This window comes from Neopelma chrysocephalum, unplaced genomic scaffold (assembly GCF_003984885.1).
Source record: "Neopelma chrysocephalum unplaced genomic scaffold, ASM398488v2 Primary Assembly neopelma1_24, whole genome shotgun sequence".
Lineage (NCBI taxonomy): Eukaryota > Metazoa > Chordata > Aves > Passeriformes > Pipridae > Neopelma > Neopelma chrysocephalum.
Genome location: NW_020897693.1, coordinates 36,857,373 through 36,881,375, shown reverse-complemented (window position 1 = coordinate 36,881,375; position 24,003 = coordinate 36,857,373). Strand labels below are relative to the sequence as shown.

The following is a 24,003-nucleotide window of genomic DNA, read 5'->3' as shown; positions in this document are numbered from 1 at the left end:
ATTTTGCATCAAGGACAGTCATGTCACTTCTATCTAGGATAAATTTCCACTTAGGCTAACGTGAAAAAATAGGTACTGTAGTTATTGAAGCAAATCTGTTCCTTCAAACTATGTGGCATCTTTAACTCTGATATGGTCTGTCTTTGTGCATGTTATTAGCTCACTGGTATCTGTATTACTAGAAAAAGAAAGTCCCTAGGGAAAAGTGACTAACTTGCAGTGTAAAATTTATTTTTAGGTTGGCCTTGGACAATTGCACTTGCACGGAGGAAGAGGAGTAGAGCAAAACCATCAGGTACCTTTGCTGTATATCTCTGATGCATATGAGACTTGGCAGAGGGTGAGAAAGTATAACTGAGACAACAGTGAAGCAAAAGTGTATAAGTACCACTGTAAGGTATATAATGATTACAATAGCCTTGTTCAATAAAACTTAATTTTTATGTAACTAGTAGATGATTTTCTTACATAATTAGTTTGACTAATCGCCTTAGAAATGAGAGAGTCAAAACCAAAAACTGTGTTTTCATCAAGTAGTACTGGGAACTGGCTGAGCTTTTGTACATGGGGTAGAATCTTCATGATGTGCTGGGCATGCGTTAGTGATGATAGTCTAGTTTATGTGGCTTTTCTTCTGTAGATGAAACCATGCAGCTTTCAATACTGAAGATATGAAGTATGCATAGAAAATAGAACTTCTGCTGACATAAGCCAACTGAGCTATTGCTTATAGAAGTTAAAATAGCTAACCTCTTCTTGAGTATGTGTTGAAAAAATGGAGAGCTGAGGATGTGCAGTCCTGAGGATTATTTCGTCAAATACAGTAATTATTTAACAGAAATGATTTAATGGTCATCACATTTAAAATACCTCAAAGTGACTGCTTCAGAAGGGTTCAGAGATGAAAGTGAGTGGTCAAAATGAGTAAAACCAAATTCTGTGTAAAAGTAGAGTAGGAACTGGCAAATCTCTCCTATTCTAAACATAGCTTGGAGGTACAAAAAGAAAGATTTACCTATGTAGCTTGTGCATAGTAGCAGTTGTACTTTGGGGACTTTTTTTCTTCTTTTTGGAATACGCTGTTGAGAAGGATTGCTGCTCAATATTCTGATTGTATAAGTGGAGAACCCTGTTACATTTATTAAACTAGGTGGGATTGATAACTTTAATCCCCAGAAGAACTTGGTAAGTTGGCAAACAACCTACCTGCCTCTGCTCTATTTGTGAGAAAAGATTCTCAAATCATAGTCATGGTGGCTAAAATACTTGTTTTCTTCTCTACAGCGAGCATTTGAGTACTTCAATCAAGCAGCTAATGCTGGCAATTCACATGCTATGGCTTTTCTAGGGAAGGTAAGCTATAAATGCTCTCAAAAGTAAAAAAAACTGACTGCCTTTCAATGAAAAAAAAGCAAATATTTCCCACTTTCTGATATCAGGCAGTCTAAAACTTGAATGCTGGAATCTAAGTATTTCTATTTTGCTACTGTTTTGAGTTTTCCTGCAAGATTTGAGTGTTATAGCAGACTACATGTCTAGACTAAATTTTCCTTCACTTCAGGAACTTTTGTTTTTTTCTAAATAGTGCTTGAACTAGAGTGGTTTTTAAAAATCAAGTAATTAAGTACCTAAATCTCCTTTTTCTGTGGAGGAGTGTGCCTTTGAATAGGCTCCTATTCTTTTCCAAACAGTATGTGGGGAAAAGCTAGGTTTCTCAAAATTTTACCCAGTAGGAAATGTCACGTCACGTCAGTTTAGGCTTCGCGAACGAAGATTTGGGAAGGGCTCTACCCACGTTTCTTGCAAGCGTGTTGGTGGCTAAAAAGGCCAATACGAGAAAGGCATGTCCGGTTGCAAAAGGCACAGCAGAAAGACTCCTTGGATGGTATATTCTGCAAGGCTCGATTCTTTCTGCATTGTCTTTTCTCCTCAAGAGTGATCCTGCGTGCTTTCTCAAAAGCATCAGCAGCGTTATAAATGGTTTGTCTCCAGGCCTCCCGATTGGAGGCCAGAGTAGACCAGTTATGGTGATCAATATGCCCGAGGCTGAGTTGTTGTTTCAGGGAGTCCTTGCATCTTTTCTTCGGAGCTCCTCTCTTGCGGCACCCAGTGGCAAGTTCACCATAGAGCAGGATCTTAGGGAGGCAGTGGTCCTTCATCCTGGAGACGTGCCCTGCCCAGCGCAGCTGCGTTCTCAGTAGCATGGCCTCAATACTTGTGATTGCTGCCTGTTCAAGAACAGATGTATTGGTCACATAATCTGACCAGTGAATGTTTAGGATTGTGCGGAGGCAGCGTTGATGGAAGCGGAGCGCGCGCGGCGCGGGGGGGACTGGCGGCAAAGCCGGGTCCCGCCCCACATGCCGGGGAGCAAGGGGTTTCCCGGAGAGCCCGGGTCCTGCCGCCCACCCCGGGAGCGCGGGGGGGACTCCCAGTAGGAAATACTAAGCTGACAAAGGAAAGGGGAAGGACATTGTTACACTGTGGAGAGAACTGAGACATCTGAGTCAGAATTGCCAATAGGTTTGCACTTACTCTGACTAAACCCTGAATCTATCTGCAAGGTGAGCCATTATATCAGTTTTCTCAGATTTAAGGGCTTTTTTTCTGAGGGTAAATCATGCCTGACCAATTTGCTTGCCTTCTGTGATGGAATGTCAACAATGGTCGACAAGGGAAGAGTGACTGATGTCATCTACCTACACTTTTGTAAGGCCTTTCACATGGTCCCACACAACATCCTTATTGGATGAGACATGGATTTGAAGGGTGGAATATTTAATAAATAAGGAATTGGCTGGTTGGGTGCAACCAGAGGGTTGTTTGCAGATGACACCAAGCTGAACTGTGCAGTTGACACAACAGAAGGATGGGATGCCATCCAGAGGGCCTGTGAGAATCCCATGAAGTTTGACAAATCCAAGTGCAAGGTGCTGCACCTGTGTCAGGGCAATCCCAGACATGAGCACAGACTGGGAAAAGTCATTGAGAGCAGCCCTGCAGAGAAGAACTTGGGGGTCCTCATGGATGAAAAGCTGGACATGAACCAACAGCGTGCACTTGCAGCCCAGAAGGCAAACAGCATCCTGGGCTGCATCAAAAGCAGCATTGCAGCAAGTCAAGGGAGGCATAGGGAAGACATGGACCCATTGGAGTGAGTCCAGAGGAGGACCATCAGGATGATCAGAGGGATGGAGCACCTCTCCTATGAAGACGGGCTGAAAGAGCTGGGCTTGTTCAGCCTGGAGAAGAGAAGGCTCCAGGGAGATCTCAATGCTGTCTTCCAATGCCTTAAAGGGGGCTTATAAAAAAAAAAAAAAAAAGAGGGAGAGTGACATTTTGCAAGACAGATTGTGATAGGACAAGGGGGAATGGTTTTAAAGTTAATGAGGAGAGGTTTACATGAGATATTAGGCAGTTCTTTATTCAAGGAATGGTGAGGCACTGGAACAGGTTGCCCAGAGAAGTTGTGTGTGTCCCATCCCTGGAAGTGTTCAAGGCCAGGTTGGATGGGGCCCTGAGCAACCTGATCTAGTGACTAACATCCCATGGCATGGGAGTTGGAACTAGACAATCTTTAACCCAAGCCATTATATGATTCGTAATCTAAAACGTGATTGGCTAGCTGCCTGTGGTGATGATAATGTGTTGCTGCTTAGAAAAGTATTTAGGTCACTGGTCTGAGATCTGAGATCTGCAGGCTACCTTCAGCCTGTGAGGAGCTAAATCCTTATTACTCCATTTGAATACGCTCTAAGGTTAGGCTGCAATAAGCACTAGCTCTACCTCATCTTTTTCAGGCTGTCCCTGCAGTAGATAATGCAAAATTCATGTTCTTAGAACCTGAAAAAAAATAGTATAATGTGCTGTTCAAGGCACCTGACAGAGGAAAATGCAGTTCCTGCTTTCTCTACTGCTTGAGTGTTTTGTGTCTAATGAAATGAACTGTTTAGTAACCAATTTTTACTTCATTTTCACAAGGTATTTTGACTGCCGATATCGTTAGACTTCCAGTGCTCTTGAGATTTTTGCCTGATTGTGTTCTTCACTGCAGATTGGTAGAAATTGAAAATGAGGGGTATTGCCCTGAAAACTTTTTAATTTTGTGGGCAGTTCATTCTCCATTAGCAAGTTAAACCCTCTGAATCTAAATTTTACAGCAGAGAGATGTATTTTCTGCTTCTGGCCAAGTTCTTTAATGATTATTCAGTAATGCAGTAGTTAGAGTAGTGTAAGTACATTAGACTCCCTCTCATATGCAAGGTGAAGATGCTTCATGATCTTCATGCTAAATTGATTTCTTCAGCTGTTCTTCAATAATGCTTTTCTCTTTCAGATGTACTCAGAAGGAAGTGATGTTGTACCTCAGAGCAATGAAACAGCTCTTCAGTATTTCAAGAAAGCTGCTGATATGGTATGATTATCTGTAAGCTAGAAATACAGCATGCACACTAAGACGTTGATTAGCTTCAAAATGCTGCAAATGCTTCTTGATGTGCCCTTCCATGTGTGCACGCCTACTCCCAGATTAACCCATAATTAGACCTTGCTTGTCTAAGATGTCAAAAACCACCTCCAGTTCTGGCCATAGTGCTTCATGAAGCTGTGTTCAGCATGAGGAGTCTAACTTTTATGAGTAGAGTCTCTTACATCAGTATGAAATATTGTCACCTAAATAGTCTGAAATTTTGGGAAGTTCTAGTTTCTGTTAATCCGAAGTTGTTGCAGGAATTTACAGTGCACTGATACGAATTTTTTTGCTTATTTTTTGTAAATAGATAATATTTATTAATATGCTATTATTATAATTAATTATATATTAATTATAATTAATTATATTATGTAATTCTGACTATTAATAATTATTGTTAATAATGTTTATTAATATTAAAATAAATGTTTAGCACATGAAACACAGTATATTAAGTTTTGAAGGGACTGTTGCAAGATAACTGCCTTTGTGGTTCTTATATTTCACAATTAGAATGTTGTTCCACATCTCTGTCTTAAAGTAAGGATCTCTCACTGTGCTCATTTCCTACATTCACTGAAGGTTTCTGATGTGCCCCATTGCCTGTCTTGGCTCTGAAGGAATGCCATGGTACATTTTTTTGCAGGGGCAGTGGTTAGTAATGCAGCCCACAGGACACCCAACAATCTGCCCTTAAGGCAGATTCTTGGAGTTCCTGGAGTTGTTTTGGGAGCTTCCATAGCATTTCAAACTTGGAAAAACTAAAGATGACTAAGCTATTGATGGCCCATCTTTCTATGGGTATGAGTTCTGCATCTTGTGTGACACTGTAAAAGGGCACAGTAGACTTTCATAAGTAATACTGAATTTTTTTTCCCTGTCAATCATCTGTAGTTATTGAATAAAGTTTACCATAGATGCTATTTCCTTCCTCAATAACTGTTACTAGGAGCAAAGATACAAACCAAATCTATCTTGAGCGCTTATATGTTTTAGTGATGTTTAAAACATACCAATTTTGAAAGATGTCAGCTGTAGGTTTTGCCTTTCTTTGCAGAAGTGTTTTTCTGTGTTTTCAGGGTAATCCGGTTGGACAGAGTGGACTAGGAATGGCTTACCTCTATGGAAGAGGTGTTCCAGTGGTAAGCTTTTGACACTCATCTTTCTAATCGTAGGTGATTGTGTGACTTTTTGTTGTCAACAAACTTTTTCTCTGGAGGGAAATGCTGTAGAAGGCTTAATTGTGAAGATTTCTGTTACTCTGAAAACTCCTTGAGGAAATCTGTAATATAAAAAAAAATGCACTGTGGAATTAGCAGCTACAAAGCACGCTGAGTTCCCTCTCATAAGTTTGAAAATGTTGCTGAAGTTATTAGAAATGCATAGCGGTGTACATTTTGGCAGGAGATTTGAACTTGTCTCTAATTTTCTTGTGAAATAAATACTAACTGTCCCCATTTTGTGTGTCTTGTGGAAGTGGAGGAACACTTGGAAACTTTTAATTAGTTCATTTGCTTTATTGCACTCCCACAAGGTTTCTTGTCAAATGTTTTATATTTAGCTATGCAAACAGATAGTCAAAAGTTGAATTAGCCCAAAGTTGAGGAAATAAATTAATTGTTCTAGAAACAGAGCAGAGCTTCTGTTCTGTTAAGCGTAACTGTTCATAGCAATGCTGTATGAGGATGCCAGCTTTGAGATAGCTACAGACTTAAGACATTTTTTGTTTCCAAATTTCGACCAGGTGAATATTTTCACTAGAAGATCTTGCTGTAATTTTCTGTAATATAGATCAGTCCCTACACATGTGCATATGTATATTTTCTCTCTTAAACTGTGGTGTGTTGTAAGGCTCTAATGACTGGACCATATCTTCCTGCAGAACTATGAGCTAGCACTGAAGTATTTCCAGAAGGCTGCAGAACAGGGATGGGTTGATGGACAACTTCAACTAGGTTCCATGTATTACAGTAAGTGGCATCAAAACGATTTACCAGGTCTAAGCACCTGCCCTTTCAGTCACTGTTCACTAGGTGGCATTACAAGTGTGCACATACCGCATGTAGAACGGACTTACTGCATTGAATTTGTATTTCTTCTGCCTTTTCCTAACACTTTCACAATGCTTTTCTTGAGTAATTTTAAAGAGTAAGTACTGTATTTCATACAACTCCGCTTTTCAAGAGAAATAAATAGCAATGACATATTCTTTCTCTTAGATGGCATTGGAGTGAAGAAAGACTATAAACAAGCTTTGAAATATTTTAACTTGGCCTCCCAGGGTGGCCACATTCTGGCTTTTTATAACCTGGCTCAGATGCATGCTACTGGCACTGGAGTGATGCGATCTTGCCATACCGCTGTTGAGGTAAGGTCATCCATTTATAAAGGTCAAATAATACTGAATGCAAAAGATTGGCTATAACCAAATCAGTTTATATAGGACATTTGTCTTAGCTAAATTCCACCAGTGACTGTAGAGTCAAGGCTATCAAAAGGCAAAGTGATACATTAGCAGACTCCTTTGTATTTCATGAGAAAAGTTTTTATTTATATTGATGTGTCAGATTTGTATTTGCTTTATTAACTTCAAAGAAAATCAAAAGAATGTAATACAAAGCAAGCATCAGTATTTTATAAGTACCAGATTCTTCATTTAGACCTGAATTTAAATGTAACAAAAAAGCTAAGATATTAAAGAATAATTCTGAGTAAGCATCTGAATCCTGACATGTATTTGCTTAGTAACTTGTACCTTAAAGTAAGCCTGTCTGAAGCAGCTGAGTTTGTCTATCACGTTTTTCCTGGGAAATATAAATATTTTGAACAGGCATCAGAATGTTAAAGGTTTACTTCTTGCAAAACCTAAATTTTTGAAGTTCCTGACAACCAGTATCCTCCCCCTTCCTTTTTCCTCCACAGTTGTTTAAGAATGTATGTGAACGGGGGCGTTGGTCTGAAAGACTGATGACTGCCTACAACAGCTATAAAGATGGTGATTCAAATTCTGCGGTGGTTCAGTATCTTCTTCTGGCAGAACAAGGCTATGAAGTTGCTCAAAGCAATGCTGCTTTCATACTTGATCAGAGTAAGGATCTGAATTTGTACTGTAAAAGTTTTTTTGGAGTTGGTCTGCAGTAGCCCATTTAGTAGAACACTAGAATGCTTGAAGATACAATTACATAGCTCTTGTTCAGTTAGAACTTCAGTGAAACTCTTGTCTTCTTTCCTGCTCTTTGCACTGGAAAACAATCAGTTTTCATTTTCACTTCTAAGGATGACTTTCTGGCCTAAAAATTAGAATACATTAAATTTCTGACTTAGGGATTTTAAAATGGCATAGGGAGAGAATCTTTAGAAACTTACACAGTGCTGAATATTCTCTTCCCTGGACTTCCTAAACACATCCTTAAAAGTAGGAATTGCATTAGGTTTACCTTTGGCCTGCACTATGCATACAAGTCTCAGTGTTCTTTGTTCTTTCTCTTGAATCTTTTTTCAGCACTTTCTTTTTTTGTAACTTTACTCATACTACCCATGTAGCAGGGATAAAGAGCTGAACAGCTGGTTCTGTTAGATTTGAAAAAAACTTGTCCCATGTCTCTTACCGGAACTAGATGTCTAGAACTTGGTTTTGTTAGAGTTTGAAGTCATAGAGAAACAGGGGAAGTACAAGTGACAATTCTTTCTAGAAACTGCAAGACCCTGTATTTTAAACTTTCTCAATATCAAATCTAGGTATCATTACCAGCTTTACATCTTATATAGAAAGCTATTAGTGGCTGATACACTAACCTAACAGCTTCATTTTCAGGTAATGTTTTTCAAAGGTGCCTGAGGGAATCATCTTTAGATAAGCTACAGTAATGACAGTCTTGGCTGGGAGTGCATTCTTGCAAAGAAATAACATTTTCCCCTGGGTTAAAATTCTGATTGTCATTACTCAGATATATCTGCATCTCAACTGGAGATTGATTTAAAATTATTTACTACACTTTATACAGAAAATCTGCGTGTCAACTGTGAGATAGTACAGCTGAAACCATAATTACAGTAGAAATTAAGGTTCTAAATCCTTTGAACTGTCTGAACTCTGATAGTTCAGGACCCCTCAAATTAGGACATGGACAACTTCTGAAGTAGCAGAAGCACTGCTGTGTAAAACATGCGGTCTGTGGCTGGGTAATGAGTTTAAGCCCTTTGTTTTACTGACTAGTCCTGGGTTTTAGGTAGCCAGACTAAAATAGATTATACTTTAGCCTTGTATTTGAGTGCAGCTTTATCAAAGTGCAAATTATGTGCTCTTGAGACTTGCATCTTCTGTCATTCCTCAAGTATGTATCAACAGGAATGGGAGAGACACGTGGTAAGCCACAGATGAAATTATATCATTTGTTCCTAGCTCTTGTGTGGGCAGATAAATGGAAAGGCCATATGAATGAAAGGCATTTTTATAAATTTCAGATGAATCTTGTTTATGCTCTAACACAGATTGCTTCAAGATTTTAATTTATTTCAGCACACTGAATTATAAGCATGGGGGTTATTTTGTGGTTGTGTGTTCATATATCATGATCCTATTTAACTGAATTATTTCTTCTCTAGAAGAAGCTAGCATAGTAGGAGAAAATGAAACCTATCCTCGAGCTTTGCTTCACTGGAATAGAGCAGCTTCTCAAGGTATGTCTGTGCCTCACAATTCCAATCAGTTTATTTTTATGTTGAGGAATACATTCTGTGCAGGCAGCTCAGTGTGCAGCTGCAGTTCAAGCTGCAAATTGAGCTGTGGGTGGTGGGAGCCTGAGGCAAGGGACCATGAACTGCCAGCCCTTTGCACAACAAAGGGCATGGGGACCTGTGCCACCAGGCAGGGGACCTGACACAGCAGAGACACAGCAGGAGAGATGATCCCAGACTGTGAGGGTATAAAAGCTCAGGGATTCCTTTATTCAGGGTTCCTTCTGGAGGCACTAGAGCTGCTTTTTGTGTTACTGTGTCCTTATTAAATTGTTTAAAGGATTCAGGCATCTGAGACACTGTTTTGGGAAACCTGGAGTCGAGCCAGTAAGGAAAGCTTTTCTGACTGTGGGAGGGTGGCATGAGTAGGGAGTCAGGCAGGGCACCCGTCCACTGCCAAGGGGCTACGGTTCCGGCACTAATAGTCTGTGGTGGGGGGAGTGTGATGGCCAGAGTGCCTCCCAAATGGTCAGACAGGAAAGTTTAGTAGAGTCATTAATGTCTGATTTCATGGTTTTTTATGAAACATGGAGGAAAAGCTTACCTCCTTCTATTCAACAAAAGTTGTATTCCGCATAGTGTAGTTGGTGTTTTTGCTCCATTGTCAGCTTTAGTGTCATTGCAATATGATTGCAGGTTGGAGCCTTTCTGTGATTCTGAAGATTAAAAGTGCTAAAACACAAATATACGTTTCTTTTGCCTTTCCATATGGAATTATAGAGCAGTGTTAAACAGCATTAAGAATGTTTACACTGACTTTTCTAAAAATACCTGCTTGAAAAGAAAAAGAGATCCAAAATCTAAAGAGTACTTTGTTACTTGTCATCATTTCTAAGAAACGCAGTTTCCTATTCAAAGTAAGCAAAGTTTAGTAATGAAGAATGCAGTCTTGATGTCCAAGCAACACAAGTTGTGATCCTATCCTAAAATAAGAAAAACTGAACTAAATGATTAAATATCTTGAGGTCTCTAGTTTTCATTTGGGTGCATCTACACTGTTGTCTGTCTACTAGGTTTTCATGTCAGAGATTAAGTGTATCATGCAAATTCTCAGAGTTTCATGGCTTTTAGCAGAAAGTTAAGAAGTTGAGAGGATGGAATGGTTAAGTATTCAATTATCAAATGATGATGAGGCACTCTGTTTAAAATTTTCAGTGACTCTGTTTTAAAAACAAAGTTGAAGCCTTTAATGGTCATGTAGCAAACAAAAAGTTTTTCTGTAATAAGTGACTATAACTGAACAACATTATGCCTTTTCAGCTAATACCACTTAATGGCAATAAAAACCTTGGTAGGATTACTAGGAAAAGGTGTTATCTGCAAATAGAAATGGGTTGTGTTTTGTTTAGCTAAACCTAATTAAAAAAAAAAGAGAGCTGTTTATGTGAGAAGGGGAAAAGATAAACAGTTTATGCAAACTGTGGAAAGTAATACTAAAGCCCCTATTGCATCTTCGTAGGAAACCAAAAGTGTTTCTTTGCTTAGCTATTTTATCTTTTTTTGTTGATTCTTGATTTATAGGATATACTGTTGCAAGAATTAAACTTGGAGATTACCATTTTTATGGGTTTGGTACTGATGTTGACTATGAAACTGCATTTATTCACTATCGGCTGGCATCAGAACAGCAGCACAGTGCTCAAGCAATGTTTAATCTGGGCTACATGCATGAGAAGGGATTGGGCATCAAGCAGGTGAGTAAGATGTACCCTGATAGTCTGTTTCATTAGAGTACATTTACTAATACTAGATTAAGTCCCTAACCACTACTGGGCTTTGGTTACTATATAACCACTTAATGGGAATTAGTACGTCTCCCAATGGGAAATGGACATGTATATCCACTTCACACTTAACTATGTGAGGAAATGGTATGTAGACAGGGAAAAACACTAGCCCAAAATTGTAAATATTGGCAAAAAGAGTGCCATATGCCTAAGTAATGCTTTCAAGACTTCGAAGTGTAGTAAAATGAATGCAAATCAACTCCAGCCTAAAAGTATTTTAGCGTGAGATTATTCTCATCCTCTGAAACACTGGGTTAATTGTTTCCTGTATCATGACATTTTGAAAACAAGGTAACAAACCATAAGCACCACCAAGGATGTGATTTTTAGCTGTGGTTTTTCAAGTCAGGCAGCTACATTGCCTAAAGAAGACAGTGTATCTGTTCTCCTGGGAAGCCTATGGTGTATTGTATGAGTTAATTAACTTACGGAATCCAGAGCAACGTGTTTCTGTATGTGTCAAAATAATGTAATTAGCAATTGCATACTAATTTTGAGCAGCCTACTTTACCTTAAAGTATGATGAATTCATGCAATTAATGTACAAATTTAGTAGTAATTTGACCTGAAAGAGTAAGTAATGGCTTAATTTTCCTTATTTTCAATAAGCTTCAACCTTTGGCTTTTGTCTAGGTATGCGCCTTTTAATTATTCTGTTGGTCTATTAAAAGACCAGTTTTTGCTTCTTTTCCCCTAAATTCTTGGCAAAAGGTCAGATCAATGAAGAGCAAGTCTTAGGTCAGTATTGTTACTTTGGCAGCAGCAAGCAATCAACATTTGAAAAATGCTTAATAATCTAGATGTAGAAGTGGTGATACAATATACTACATTCTTCCTGAAGTTTATTTTCAAATTTTATTTTAGGACTGTTTTCTCTTTTTAGCTGAGCCCTCAAAAGTAAAGTTAACTTCTGAAAATTAACCAGCAGCTAAAAGCAACTGTGCTAAAGTTGGAGGTTGTCTTTTTAAAAAAATCTTTTCAGACATGGACTTTTGTATTTTGCTTCTGCCTTGAATGCAACCCAATTTAGAGCAAGTATTAAAAACTTTGAAAATGTTATTACCTCATGTTCAGCATAATGAGAAAAATGAGTCCTAATGCTGTCATTTGCACAGTGTTCTCCAACCTGAAGCGAAGATGGCTACACACAGAGCTGAAATGGATGCACAGGGGCTCGTGATGAGCATATGTAGCCTTGCTTTATGCAGAGGAATAATAGTTTTCTCTCCTACAGATCCACTATGGAATGAAGAGTTGAACTGCAAGGGAAATAGAGATAGTTAGTATACGTATGGGAAAGGAGCACTGAGAATGTCTGAGCAAGGAAATTACCTGTATAAACCCAGTCTTAATAATTCTGGATATGCAATGTCTTTGTTTGCTGTGTTCTAAAACTTTACAACTGTAAGGTGAGAGAATGGACTGACTAGATAAGGCTAGGACTGGGCTAGGATATTCTGAAAAAGGCTAAGACTGAGTTTTGCATGAAGCAGAAGAATATTTGGCTTTCCTTTCCTAGAATGGAAATGACTGAATTGTGAGCACAGCTGTAATGACTGAGAGTTAAAATCGTGTTTCCTGATGTAGCAGGATGTCTACCACTGAAGTCTTCTTCCACTAGAGGCCTCTGGAAGGGACATATAAACAGTTAGCACGATTGTATCTAACAAAATTGGGGATTTAGTGTTTTGAAGAAAGGGATGTGTACTTTAAATCTCCCCTCACCTATATCCATGTCATTAAGATTGCAAACACTCCAGAGTTAGGGAGGATGTTGCAATAAGGTGGCCTGCACAACTTGAATTCAGGCCACTGTTCATTCTGGATGATCCTGTATAAATATGTATTTCTTAATGTGGTTTTGGGTTGCCTTTTTTCACCAAACAGCTTTTGCCTTATTCTCTCTTGCTGAAAAACTAGTCTTTCTTACATATAGGATTTTATGCTACACTTCCTGTACATAGATGATTTTCAAACTCATACCAGGTTCAATGCCAAATATTAAGCCTGTTCAGGAATCTCATACGTACACTTAGACACTCTTCGTAGATTTAATGTTGTCCAATGCCTGAGGCTACATGTCAAAAGGAAGACTGATTCCATATACTGCTCAAAAATGAGTTAATTTTCTTACAGTCTTCTCTTAAGATTTGGCATGGTATTTCAGTGCTGTTTGTGTGCTTATAGCTCAGGCTTCTACATCTGTCACTTTTCTGTCAAGTAGAAGTGAATAACTAAGCGCAAAAGCAGAATGAAGTGATTAGAAATGAAAATGAGCCATAATTTAGGATCTGCTTTTACACCACCACTACTACCATAGTACAAAGGAGATAAGGAAGCTCTTTTAAGTAGTTATACGTAAAATAGACTCTCCAGGCCCAATGAGTTGTTCTATTGAATTAAAACACTAAACATTAATTACTACATCACATTCACATTATGTGTGAATTTTCATACTGTGATTTCCACAAGTGTTATGGAATTAAGCTTTGCTGTATCAATGAGCAGAAAATCTTTATGGTAATCACAATCAGGATAAAATTATAAAATGAACATGTGGCATCAAGTCCTGGAGATTTCTCTTACTTTATGTGTCCAGCTTAGAACACTTTCAGAGGTAAGTCTTCCACAGGCCTGTCCTTCCCAGTAGTGGGTGAACATAGACAGTTTGTATCCAGGTATCCTAACATTGCATAGTATGTATCTGAAGCAGAGCCAAAAAAACACCAAACACGGAAAGTTAAACTATTCAGGTACACGTATCCTCTGTTCCTGTTACAGTCACCACCTTGTTTCAACTGCCACAGAAGAGAACACTAATTTAAGCTCTTTGTAAAGTTGCTCTCTATTTGTGCTCATGCTTTTGCTGCCCTCACTAATGGAAGTTGTGTGCATTTTGGATAAGGAGTAAAATCTAATTTGTGTGTATGTGCAGAAATGGTTAGAGGCTGCACTATGCAGCAGACATACTGTAGTATAACTGAGAGGAAATGCTGGTGCATACTCCTCTGGGACTTGGGTTTTCTCAGTCTTTCATGTCTGGTGTGGTGTTGTAGATGTTAGAGTGTAGTAGGGTTACTTAAATATTTACCCTTGTTTACAGTGAATAGATTGAATACGTTATTACTAATATCTGAGCTTCAGTTCTGGTATGAGTTACAATAGCTTCATCCTCAAATTTAAGCTTCCTTTTACTTGTCTATTCAAAGGTTAACATCCCTTATTAAAAAAAATGGTTAATTTTTCAAGTTCTTCAAAACTGAACTTTGAATTTTCTTAACTTTAGGATATTCATCTTGCAAAGCGATTTTATGACATGGCAGCTGAAGCAAGCCCAGATGCTCAGGTTCCAGTCTTCCTAGCACTTTGCAAGCTTGGGGTGATTTATTCCTTGCAGTATGTACGAGAAATCAATGTAAGTAATGCAGAATTAAAAGAAAGCAGCAGATGTGTTTTCCATTTTAGAAAAAAGCTTGAGCTGTAATCTTACTTAAGTAGAAGTCTTACTCGAGCCTTCTGTAAACTTCGGATAGATGTGTTTTTTGTTGTTGGATGTTAAGAATGTAAGTGAAGCTGATATTCCTAATTCTTACTTATGTAACTGTGAAATTGAAACATGCACAGCCAGTTTTCTTCTGTGCTGCTCTCTCCTTGAAGAGAATTTCCCAGTTCCTGTTTGACTGTTCTTATCCATGACCATCTGCTATCAAAGTTAAACAGATTTAACTGACATAATTGCTGTTCAGAAAAAGAGAAATATTTTTTGTCCCCCTAATTTTCGTGCTATTTTATATTCAGCTGTAATGACCCCACTAGAGTTCTATGAGGGGAAAAATGTTATTTGTATTAGATAGTTTAGCTGTTATGCAGAGTGATGGCCCTGGAAAAAAATATTTGCCTGGAGAAGGTGAATTTTTTCCATATAGTGTCTGAAATATTTCTCGGTAGTCTGACATCTTACTGCCTTTTTGGATTACTTAATAAATTCAAACATTATGGAAGTTTCAGGCAATTCAGCTAAGTTTGACAAAATGCAGTCTTGAGACCTATGTAGCATTCACAAAAGCTAGTATGCAGAATACAGCTTTTCCAAGTTTTAAGTCTGCTGATGCAGATTTAAATTGGTAGTGACTTTGTGGTATCATCAGACATAGTAGTGAAGCATAAAGTGTATGTTGGCTAATGCTTATGCAAGTGGGATCTGATAAAGAGGCATTTCAGTCAAAACTAGCAGTAAGTCACTTTAATTTCCTTGTATCTCACCTCAGCATTGTACCACCCAGGTGTCCCAAGGCTTAATGGTGTCATTTACGTCAAAGCCACAAAGCTAGATATTGAAAGCTTTCATCTCTAGAACACAAAATAGAATAGCTCATCCTATATAGCATGGCTCTTAGTCTTATTGGTGTTTGAGTTCCTGGAAGTTAAGAATGTCACTGACGCCATGCTATATTTTCAGAGAGGAAAAGAGCTATTGAAATTTTAAAACTGGTACTTGTACCTGAAAAATGTTACAAGTCAAATTTAATTGCTTCCCATTCGTGTTCTTTGACATGATGATGTGGACTTCTTCTTCCTTAGATGAGGGAGGTATTCTCACATATTGATATGGACCAGCTACTGGGGCCTGAGTGGGACCTCTACCTTATGACTATCATCGCCTTGCTTCTGGGAACAATTATAGCTTACAGACAAAGGCAGCACCAAGCGATTCCCAGACCAGCAGGACTGCGGCCAGCTGTGCCTCAACAGGAACCACCACCAGAGCATCAACCACCACAATAGCAACAAAAGCCTCAGTGAAAGAACTGGATTTTTCCAAAAGGAACAATTTTCATTGTAATTTAGAACTTTGGATCAACAGTCCCTCCCCCAAAAGAGGCGCAAAAAAGTTTTAAAAAAAAAATGTTTGAAAGCTGCTTAGAGTGATGCCTTTTTTCAGGGATAAGAAAATTATTTTGAAACTGATTTGAATGTTATTTCAGTGCCAATGGAATAACACTATTGCTTTTTTTGTGGAAACACAAGAGTGCTACTACAAAAATGTTGCCTGCTGTATCTAGTTCCTCTTTATTCAGAGTCCTTTTCATCTCCTAAGAGACAGAAGGCTAGCAGTGGAAGATTTTTGCCTGCTTGATAGCAGTTGCCCTTTATAAAAGTAATAATAAATAATTTTGTGGCCAATTTAAGTCCAAGAAGCTGAACTATAGTCAAACTCTAAAAAGACTGGAGCTGTCATGAACTTATATTCTGATCTGCATCCCAAGTATTTCTATAGTTCTTATTTCATTACTTTGTCGTATTTCTTACACTTTGGTCTTTTATGCTGTCTTGGATAGTTTAACATAATTTTACAGAGTTTATCAATGATCTAAGCCAGTAAACATGCCACTCTCCATTTGTGCTTTTTTGTTTTGAGTATTTTCCTCTTTCCCCTTAGATTAGACAGTTCTCAGCAGACAGTATGTAGTCCATGAGGTGGATTGGGACAGATTGGAATCTGTAAAGCTCATCAGCTGAAAACTGTCCCCACGGTGCCCAGATCTCACATACTTGTAAAACTTCAGGAGCCTGTGTACTTTGCAATATTTTACGACATAAAACCAAATTAGTAGTGTTCCTAAGTAATGTAAATTTGCCCTTACAAAAAGGCTGAGTCTAGATTACAGAAAGTTCCAGTATTATTACAGACACTGAAGAATGGACAGAGCAAGAAATCTCAGTGAGTTAGCTGACTTTTTTGTTTGTTTTTAGAGTTGGAAGTTCTGTATTTACTTTTCAACAGTGATTTGCACTGCAAGACAGATATGTGTGTATCTCATGCATGCATCTGCTTAATGCATCTACGAAAAAAGGCCACAAAAATGCATACTCTCTACAAAAGGGCGTGGGCTTTATGCCAGTGATGCTACTCCAAAGCTACAGCATTCTCTGGCTGTTGCCAATCTCTTTTATACCTGATATACGTGTGAAAGTCACAATAATGTCTCTGGCTGGGCCATCCTTGTAACAAGAAAATCCAAAGAGAAAGAAGACTAGGTTTATAGCTTCTTGATGTCACCAGGTCAGTGTAAAGGCCTTTTAATTTGTGTAAAGAATATGACCTGTGGACTGAGGACTTAAGATTGCAAGAGGAATCTTCACTTAGTAACGATTTTCACTGAACTATAATTTCTGGGATTGGGGGTGGGAAGCAATGGCTGAGCAGTTTAGAAGCATGAAATGCGGAAGTGTCTGTTCTTATTTACCAATAGCAGTTAAATATTTGCTTCTATACTAGCATTAAACCCTCTGAAAAGTAGTCTCAAAGCTGAATGAAATACAAGTGAGGAGGCTTTAGCTGCTTTCTGACAAAAGCTGTTGTGTTGAAAGGTTAGGGCTTCCTTTCATGCAAGTATTTTTCCAGCGGATTGGCAACAACATATCAATGCATTTTATTTCAAATTGAGATTTTGGTATGGTTTCATACTTGGTACATTTGTAAGGAGACTGCTGCACAGTAGATCTGTAGTTTGGGATAGAAGATAAACAATCCATTCTTTTGTGAATGGAAATGTCATGGATGGCTAGTATTAAAGGGACTAAGTAGAACTCAGTACTTCAAAATGCTTAAGCTGGTTATGTGAAGACAAATCTTTCGTGTTAGTCTGGAGGTTTGCAGCATGTAGTAGAGGAATGTCTTGTTCAGTCTTAATCATCATTAGCAGATGGGACAGTATTGAACTTATATGTCATGTCTAAAATGTACAGCACTCCCCAGCTGCATTTCTAAGATATCCTTGACTTCTGAACACTCCTTCTGAAGTATTTTTGCCGCTGTCACTTAATAGCTCTTTTTAACTTGGCATGAATAAATTAAGGATTATATGGAAAATGTTTTTCAGTTAAATACCATTGGTTGATTGGTATTGGTCTCTTAGGATGTTTAACAATTTTATTACTGCATAATTAAAATATTTTGATTGTTTGATCTATTAGAACTAAATTCTAGAAGCTCTATCCTATTTGCATGAGAATCTCTCATCACTGCTGCTATGTGACAGTCTTATAGATGACTTTCACTGAATCTGATGCATTTTTACATCCCAAGAAATCAGCAGAAGAATATGGTTGAAGATCAGCGAGTTACTTCACTTTAAAGAACTGCTTTTTGAAGGAGCAATAAGGAAGTCTTTCTCCTGCTTTTTTCCCTTCTACCAAATTACTACCACTGACTTTTTCAGATGACATTCATTTGAATGCAGTGGTAGAAGAAAAAAAGTACTTACCATAAGTAATGGTGAGTTAACTCAGGGATTAAAGAAATGAATAAGCTTTCTAAATCAGTTATCTACACCACGACTTAAGTTTTTGTGACAATCCCTTGCTACTCTGCTCTGAAACTTGCATTTTGAGGGAGGTATATTTAACTCTTACTAGCAATATGTATCTTGTGCACTCAGTTAATCAAGCATCTATTTCCTAAAGGAGCTGGATTGCTCAGTTTACTGCAGTGAAGTACTTTTCCCTTTTGGTAGCGCACAGGTTGTCTTACAGTTTATATGCAGGAGTATTTTAGAATGGAAACTTGATTTAAGAGAAGCCTTTCTGGGTGTGCAGCATGGTTTGAATGGAAAAGTTGTATTCTTTGTGTGTAGTAACATAGGCCAGAGCCTGCCTATTTGACCTTCCCAAACACATGCTCTTCTTTCCATGCACAGAGCAGTAAGTGTTGGTGGGATTTCTATATGTAGGAAAACTGTGGGAAAATATGGAGGGACACATTATTCTGCGTCTCAAATTATTAATCAAAGACACTATCTGTTCTTGCTGGTTGAAAGAAATGCTGAATTGCTGAGAAAACAGGATTCTAGTACATCACTGTGTTGAAACTTGCCCCAGAGCTGTCTGTTGAAATAACTTTCCTTGCTTTATATGGTCCATCACAATGTAAATGTAATGGGACAATGTAATAGAAGGTAAAGCCTTTGATACAAACATCCTCATGAAACTCTTATGAGACAGTTTTACTCACTTTTTAGTCATCTTCCGTAAGTCAGCTGCTCTTAGAAAAAAAAAAAAGCAAACCAACACAGAAGCTATCAAATGTTATTCTTTTCGGAGAAGAACATTAAAATGTGGCTTTTGAAAGGACTTTTTTAAGACTATGCATTATCTAATTTCCACCTATTATATGCTAGTTTTGGCCTATAAAGGGGGGATCACATTCACCTTTGCAAGTTGCTTTCTTTTTTCATAGGCAACAATAAACTGAAATTCTATTTTTGTTTCAGAGAATATTAAATTGAAAAGATTTAGTTTGATTTGAACTACTGCAAATACATATGGCAAATAGGGACTATTGGGGGGAACCCTTTGTTTTTATCAGCTGCAGTTCTTTAAAGGGTCTTGTAGGAGTTTTGTAAATTTATTTTGTATTTAAAATCAGTATAAAGGCTGGTCAAATGTAATATAATTGTGTAAACAAATTCTGTTAATAGAAAGATGTACAGATTCATTTTGTACTGTATCTTTAATCTTGTGAAATAAAGATACCACCTGTGTGGTTACCCTCAGTGTTCACAGTGGTTATGATAACAGAGGATGTGAATTGTTAGTCATGTGCCATCAGTATGTGCCACTGTTAAATGCATCCCTTCCTATAAGTATTCTCACACTTATTTCACTTGAATTCTTCTTCCAAAAAATTAATCTGTTAATTTAGGGGTGGCATAAAAAGGGGGAATGGGAAATTATGCATTTTATCTTCAGTTGTGCTAGGAATTTGCCCTCTGTACAGTATTTGTGCCATGTCTGGCAGACATGGAACTGCTGTATGATTCAAGAATAGTGACCAGTAACTTTAGCATTAGTACTAAATTTTCAGTCCTAATAGAGGGATAACTCAGTGACTAGAAATTCATAACTGGAGGAGGCACTACTCCAAGCTGACAAGTTTTCTTGCTTTTTAGGCCTTTTTTGACCCATTCATCCCTCCAGACTCCAGCTGTTGAGACTGAGTCCGCCCTTGTAAATACATTATGTTGATTTGCTTTCCAGTATGCTTGTGAGTTGGGGAGAAGGACAGTGGGGTAGCAATGATAATGGCTAGGAAAGGCATCAGTGGGTAAATTGTCTCAGGCATCAACCCAAGTTACATAGTTCTCTGAAGTATTTAGAGTCTTCCTGTGTTGTCTGCTGCTGCCAATAGCACTTGTTGCAGGTAAAAACAGAATTGCTGGTACTAAAACCAGCTTGAGTTGAACTGATAAAGCTCAAGCTTAGTGAGGTCACCCATCACCTTCCAAAAAAGCCCGTGTTTTAAAATATGATTGGTGATGTACTCAGGTGAGGTGGGGTCAGAAGTATAGATACTTTATTTCACTTGTAGCCTGTAGTCAATATGGAGTTGTTTTCTGTGGTGGGAGTTGAGTACCAGGTATATGATGCGGTGGGAGAGGTTTTTTGTTTTAAAGAGCCACAGAATTCATCAAAAACTAGTATGTTTGGTTTGGTTTCCTGATTTTGTTTGGTTTTTTATGTTGCTATATTCTTCTTAGTCTAAGACTAAAACCACTTCAATTAAAATTAAAATATTAATGGAAAGTATACTTTGTAAACCTACAACACCTATTTCATTAGAATGTGTTATTTGGTGTAATGCCAAAATGTTCTTCCTCTTCTCTAAATTGTCATGATCTTAATGGCATTTTTGAATTCAATTATTTTATTCCTCAAGAATTAATGAGGAAAAAAGTCACTAGCCTACGTGTTGCCAAAAATAGTCAGATGACCATAATCAAGTTCTTCCAAAGCTGAGCCGAGGGAGGGCAATATATTATCCATCCATGTAATGAAAACTTTAACATCTAGTCTTAAATTTCATTTTCAGAAAGAAAGGTGGAGATGGAGCACCATTGTAGTTGCATTTCAGGCAGCAAGAGATAAATGTGATTTCTACTTCCACAGCACAGTACCTGAATCCTGTAGTGAGCCTCAGACAAAATGTTTTAACCCAAGAGGTACCAGTGCTGCTGCCACTTATTCTGGTAAGCTTTTCTGAGGGCAGCAGCACTTCAGGCAGTCCTCCACTTCAGAGAGATAGGTTGCTCATATTTTTATTTTTTGGTATCCAACATTTTGGGCTTTCCATATAACACAGGTTGCAATTCCAGATTTTTGAAAATAACTTGTGAAGAATATTAATTTTCGTGTTGCAAAACACTGAAATTCTAGTTCTCCAATTCTGCTGTCAGTTGCTTTCTATTTCCTTTTTTTTTTTATGTTTGTTTTTCTTCATCCTTTCTCTTAACACAGGCTGTACTTTAAAATTAGTTGTTCCACTTCCCATCTGTTGTTTATGAACGTGGCTCCATTTCTCTACGAGTTTCATACTAAGTTTTTTTATTCCTTGTAATTAATAGCTTTTGCTGGGGAAAAAAAAAAAAGTTGTATCTGGTGTGTGTGTTTGCGGCCACAAGGGGGTATTAGACACTAAATGGTGACTCAGACTTGTTAAATACTTGAGGTGTCAAAGATTGGGAAGGGAGTAACTTCCACACTTTCAGTCATTGCCATATCATGGGAGAATGTGTGTGTGTATATCAAGAAGTGTGTGTGTTTATATACACACGCACACTTATAAAGAAAGAGAAAGAGAAAAAGTTGTTGGTTGCAGGAGCTTCAGAAACTTACTTAACAAAATGAAATAATTCAGTACTCTTATTGCTTTCATATTTTTAGAGCAAAAGTTCAAAATTAAAAATCAATGTAGCTTCTAGAAAGACCTGGTAAAGAATTACTGTCCCTGGACTGTTAAAACTTTTTTAGTATGTAAATCTGTTAACCATTTTGCTAGTCTGTCTTCCAACATCTTTTGGAATATTATATGTACCGATAAAATATGGACTAGTTGGGCACAACTTGCAGAACAGTGGCCTCTTTTGCAAAGTTAAATCCATATTTTCTTAGAGTATAAAATCTTTCCCACTACAGTGAAAAACGTTTAGCAACAGGTGATGAAGAATTTTTTTTAAATCACTTTTTCACTGAGACCATCTGGTGATATATCTGAACTATCCAAATAGCTTGAAAACTGTAATTTAAAATATTTTACAGTATTTATTCCTTTCCAATCTTACTTTAATGTTTGGTAGGCTCTGAACTTTGCAATATAATGAAATTCCATCGATTAATGGCATTTTAGGTACTTCTAAATAATTTTTTTTATTATTATTATTTGGAAAGTTTCCCATATCTATTCAACAGCAATTTTAAAGGAAAAGCTTATTTGCATTACTAGTATTAAAAATGGACATGTGATAAAAAAGTCAAACACTTCATAAAGTCATTATTATAGCTGATGTTGAAACTACTGAAGAAATACGTGGCATGTTCCAGTTTAAGGTTTACAACTTTGCATTATAAAAAGGATACTTCTTAAAGAATCATCCAGCTTTGAATTCAAAGGCTGAAGGCCTGACAACCTACACGTTGGAGAGTTTTCCAAAGTGTTTTGGTTACCTTCATTACTGATGCTGTGATATCAGGAGGAATTGAGTAAATTCTTTTCAGTTTGTATTAAGTTTCATCTCTGGTTTTCATCACACTGATTAGAGGACTGAACAGTCCATTAGGAAGAATAGCTACACCAAAATATGTATACATTTTATTGTGGAATCCAGTGTTATGTTAAATGTTCAGCTGTAATTGGATAACTAAAGGATTTCGTATTTTTTTACGAGTAATTTTGTGTTTGACTTGGTTGTTGAAATCTGGGAAACATTGCACAGAAGGGAGGTGACTCTAGTAAGAGAATTCAGACCCAGTGAGATAAATGTGGTGATCTCACTGCACGCAGCTGTGTTGGCTTTTCTGCCCCTTTGCTAAACAAACAGCCTTGCTGAGTTCCCTACTAGGAGTCTGATCTTTGTGGAAGGCAAAGGGTTGCAAGTAGGTAGGAACATCTCAGAACAGAGCAAGAAAGAAGGGTTTCTTCATTGGTGTAATCTCTCAACTAACAAACTGAATGTTTTTTAATAACTGTTTGCCTACTCTGCTATCTTGCATATTCAGTGAATAGCTCTATAAACACAAAAAAAAATTACTTTTTTTGCACATGTACAATCTTTTTTTTTTTATTTTGGGGCCTAATTATTATGTTTGAGTTTACAAGCTCCCAGAAGTCTACTCTTCACTACATTTGTCATTCTTAGTTCAGCTCCAAAAGATAGATTGATATGAAATACTTTTAAATGTTTCTGGTGATACTAGTTCAGCATCATAAAGCACAGCTCTCAGAGTAAACAGTTTGCAAATAATCCTTTGGCTGAAAAATGAAAAACTATGGTAAATATTGAAAATTAATAGGAAAAATAAACTAAAAATAAATCCCCTTCTTAAGATTTCAAATCTAATGTCTTATTAATCCCACTTGATACTGTGAGAGGTGCTAGAACAAACAATAGTCTGTGTCAATTTAAAATACTATTCCTTATTTAAACACAACAAATAAAATATTCATTTCCACTCTCTCCTTGGGATTTCTAAATGCCAAATCATAAAGACCTTCTTGCAGCCACAGAAAAGGAAGCTTTCAAACGGGTGAAAAGGGCAGAAAAGATGGAAAGCATATTTCTGGTGCTGAGTCTTAATTACAACCTGATTGACATTATTTCATGCTGTGTGCTATAGCAATACAAGATATAGCAACCACTGCCACTGTTGGACTGCTGGTGACAGCATTTGTAGCTACCTTTGTGACTACAGGTTTGTAGTGTTGTTGTGAAGTTACTCTGTAATGGCTCCTGCTTTTATTCAGAAAACAAACAAGGAAAAAAAGCAAAAGAAGAAATGAGATTCAGGACTTGACCAAAACCAGGAAAGGATTGACAGCCTTAAAGTCTTCTTCTAGCCAGGATCTCTCACAGGACAGTACATCAGAGGTCAATGATGTTATTCTGGATCCTGGATTTATTAAAGATGGGGAATATAAAGTGAAACAATTGGAAAACTAATCTGTAGTTCTTT

General features: G+C 37.6%; 1 protein-coding gene across 2 annotated transcripts in view; it reads left to right on the top strand.

Annotated features, from left to right (window-relative positions):
* Positions 1-19,544, top strand: part of SEL1L (SEL1L, ERAD E3 ligase adaptor subunit) — a 37,108-nt gene extending 17,564 nt beyond the window's left edge. The window contains exons 11-21 of one of the 2 annotated variants that reach the window (XM_027673022.1): positions 239-295; positions 1,285-1,353; positions 4,337-4,414; positions 5,551-5,613; positions 6,354-6,441; positions 6,691-6,839; positions 7,394-7,559; positions 9,080-9,151; positions 10,730-10,902; positions 14,282-14,410; positions 15,577-19,544. In XM_027673022.1, the coding sequence (XP_027528823.1) occupies positions 239-295; positions 1,285-1,353; positions 4,337-4,414; positions 5,551-5,613; positions 6,354-6,441; positions 6,691-6,839; positions 7,394-7,559; positions 9,080-9,151; positions 10,730-10,902; positions 14,282-14,410; positions 15,577-15,780 (1,248 nt within the window). In that variant the 3' untranslated portion in view covers positions 15,781-19,544. Of the gene's footprint in view, positions 1-238; positions 296-1,284; positions 1,354-4,336; positions 4,415-5,550; positions 5,614-6,353; positions 6,442-6,690; positions 6,840-7,393; positions 7,560-9,076; positions 9,152-10,729; positions 10,903-14,281; positions 14,411-15,576 lie in introns of both variants that reach the window. The other variant, XM_027673016.1, reaches the window with a different exon arrangement.
* The last annotated feature ends 4,459 nt before the right edge of the window (positions 19,545-24,003 follow it).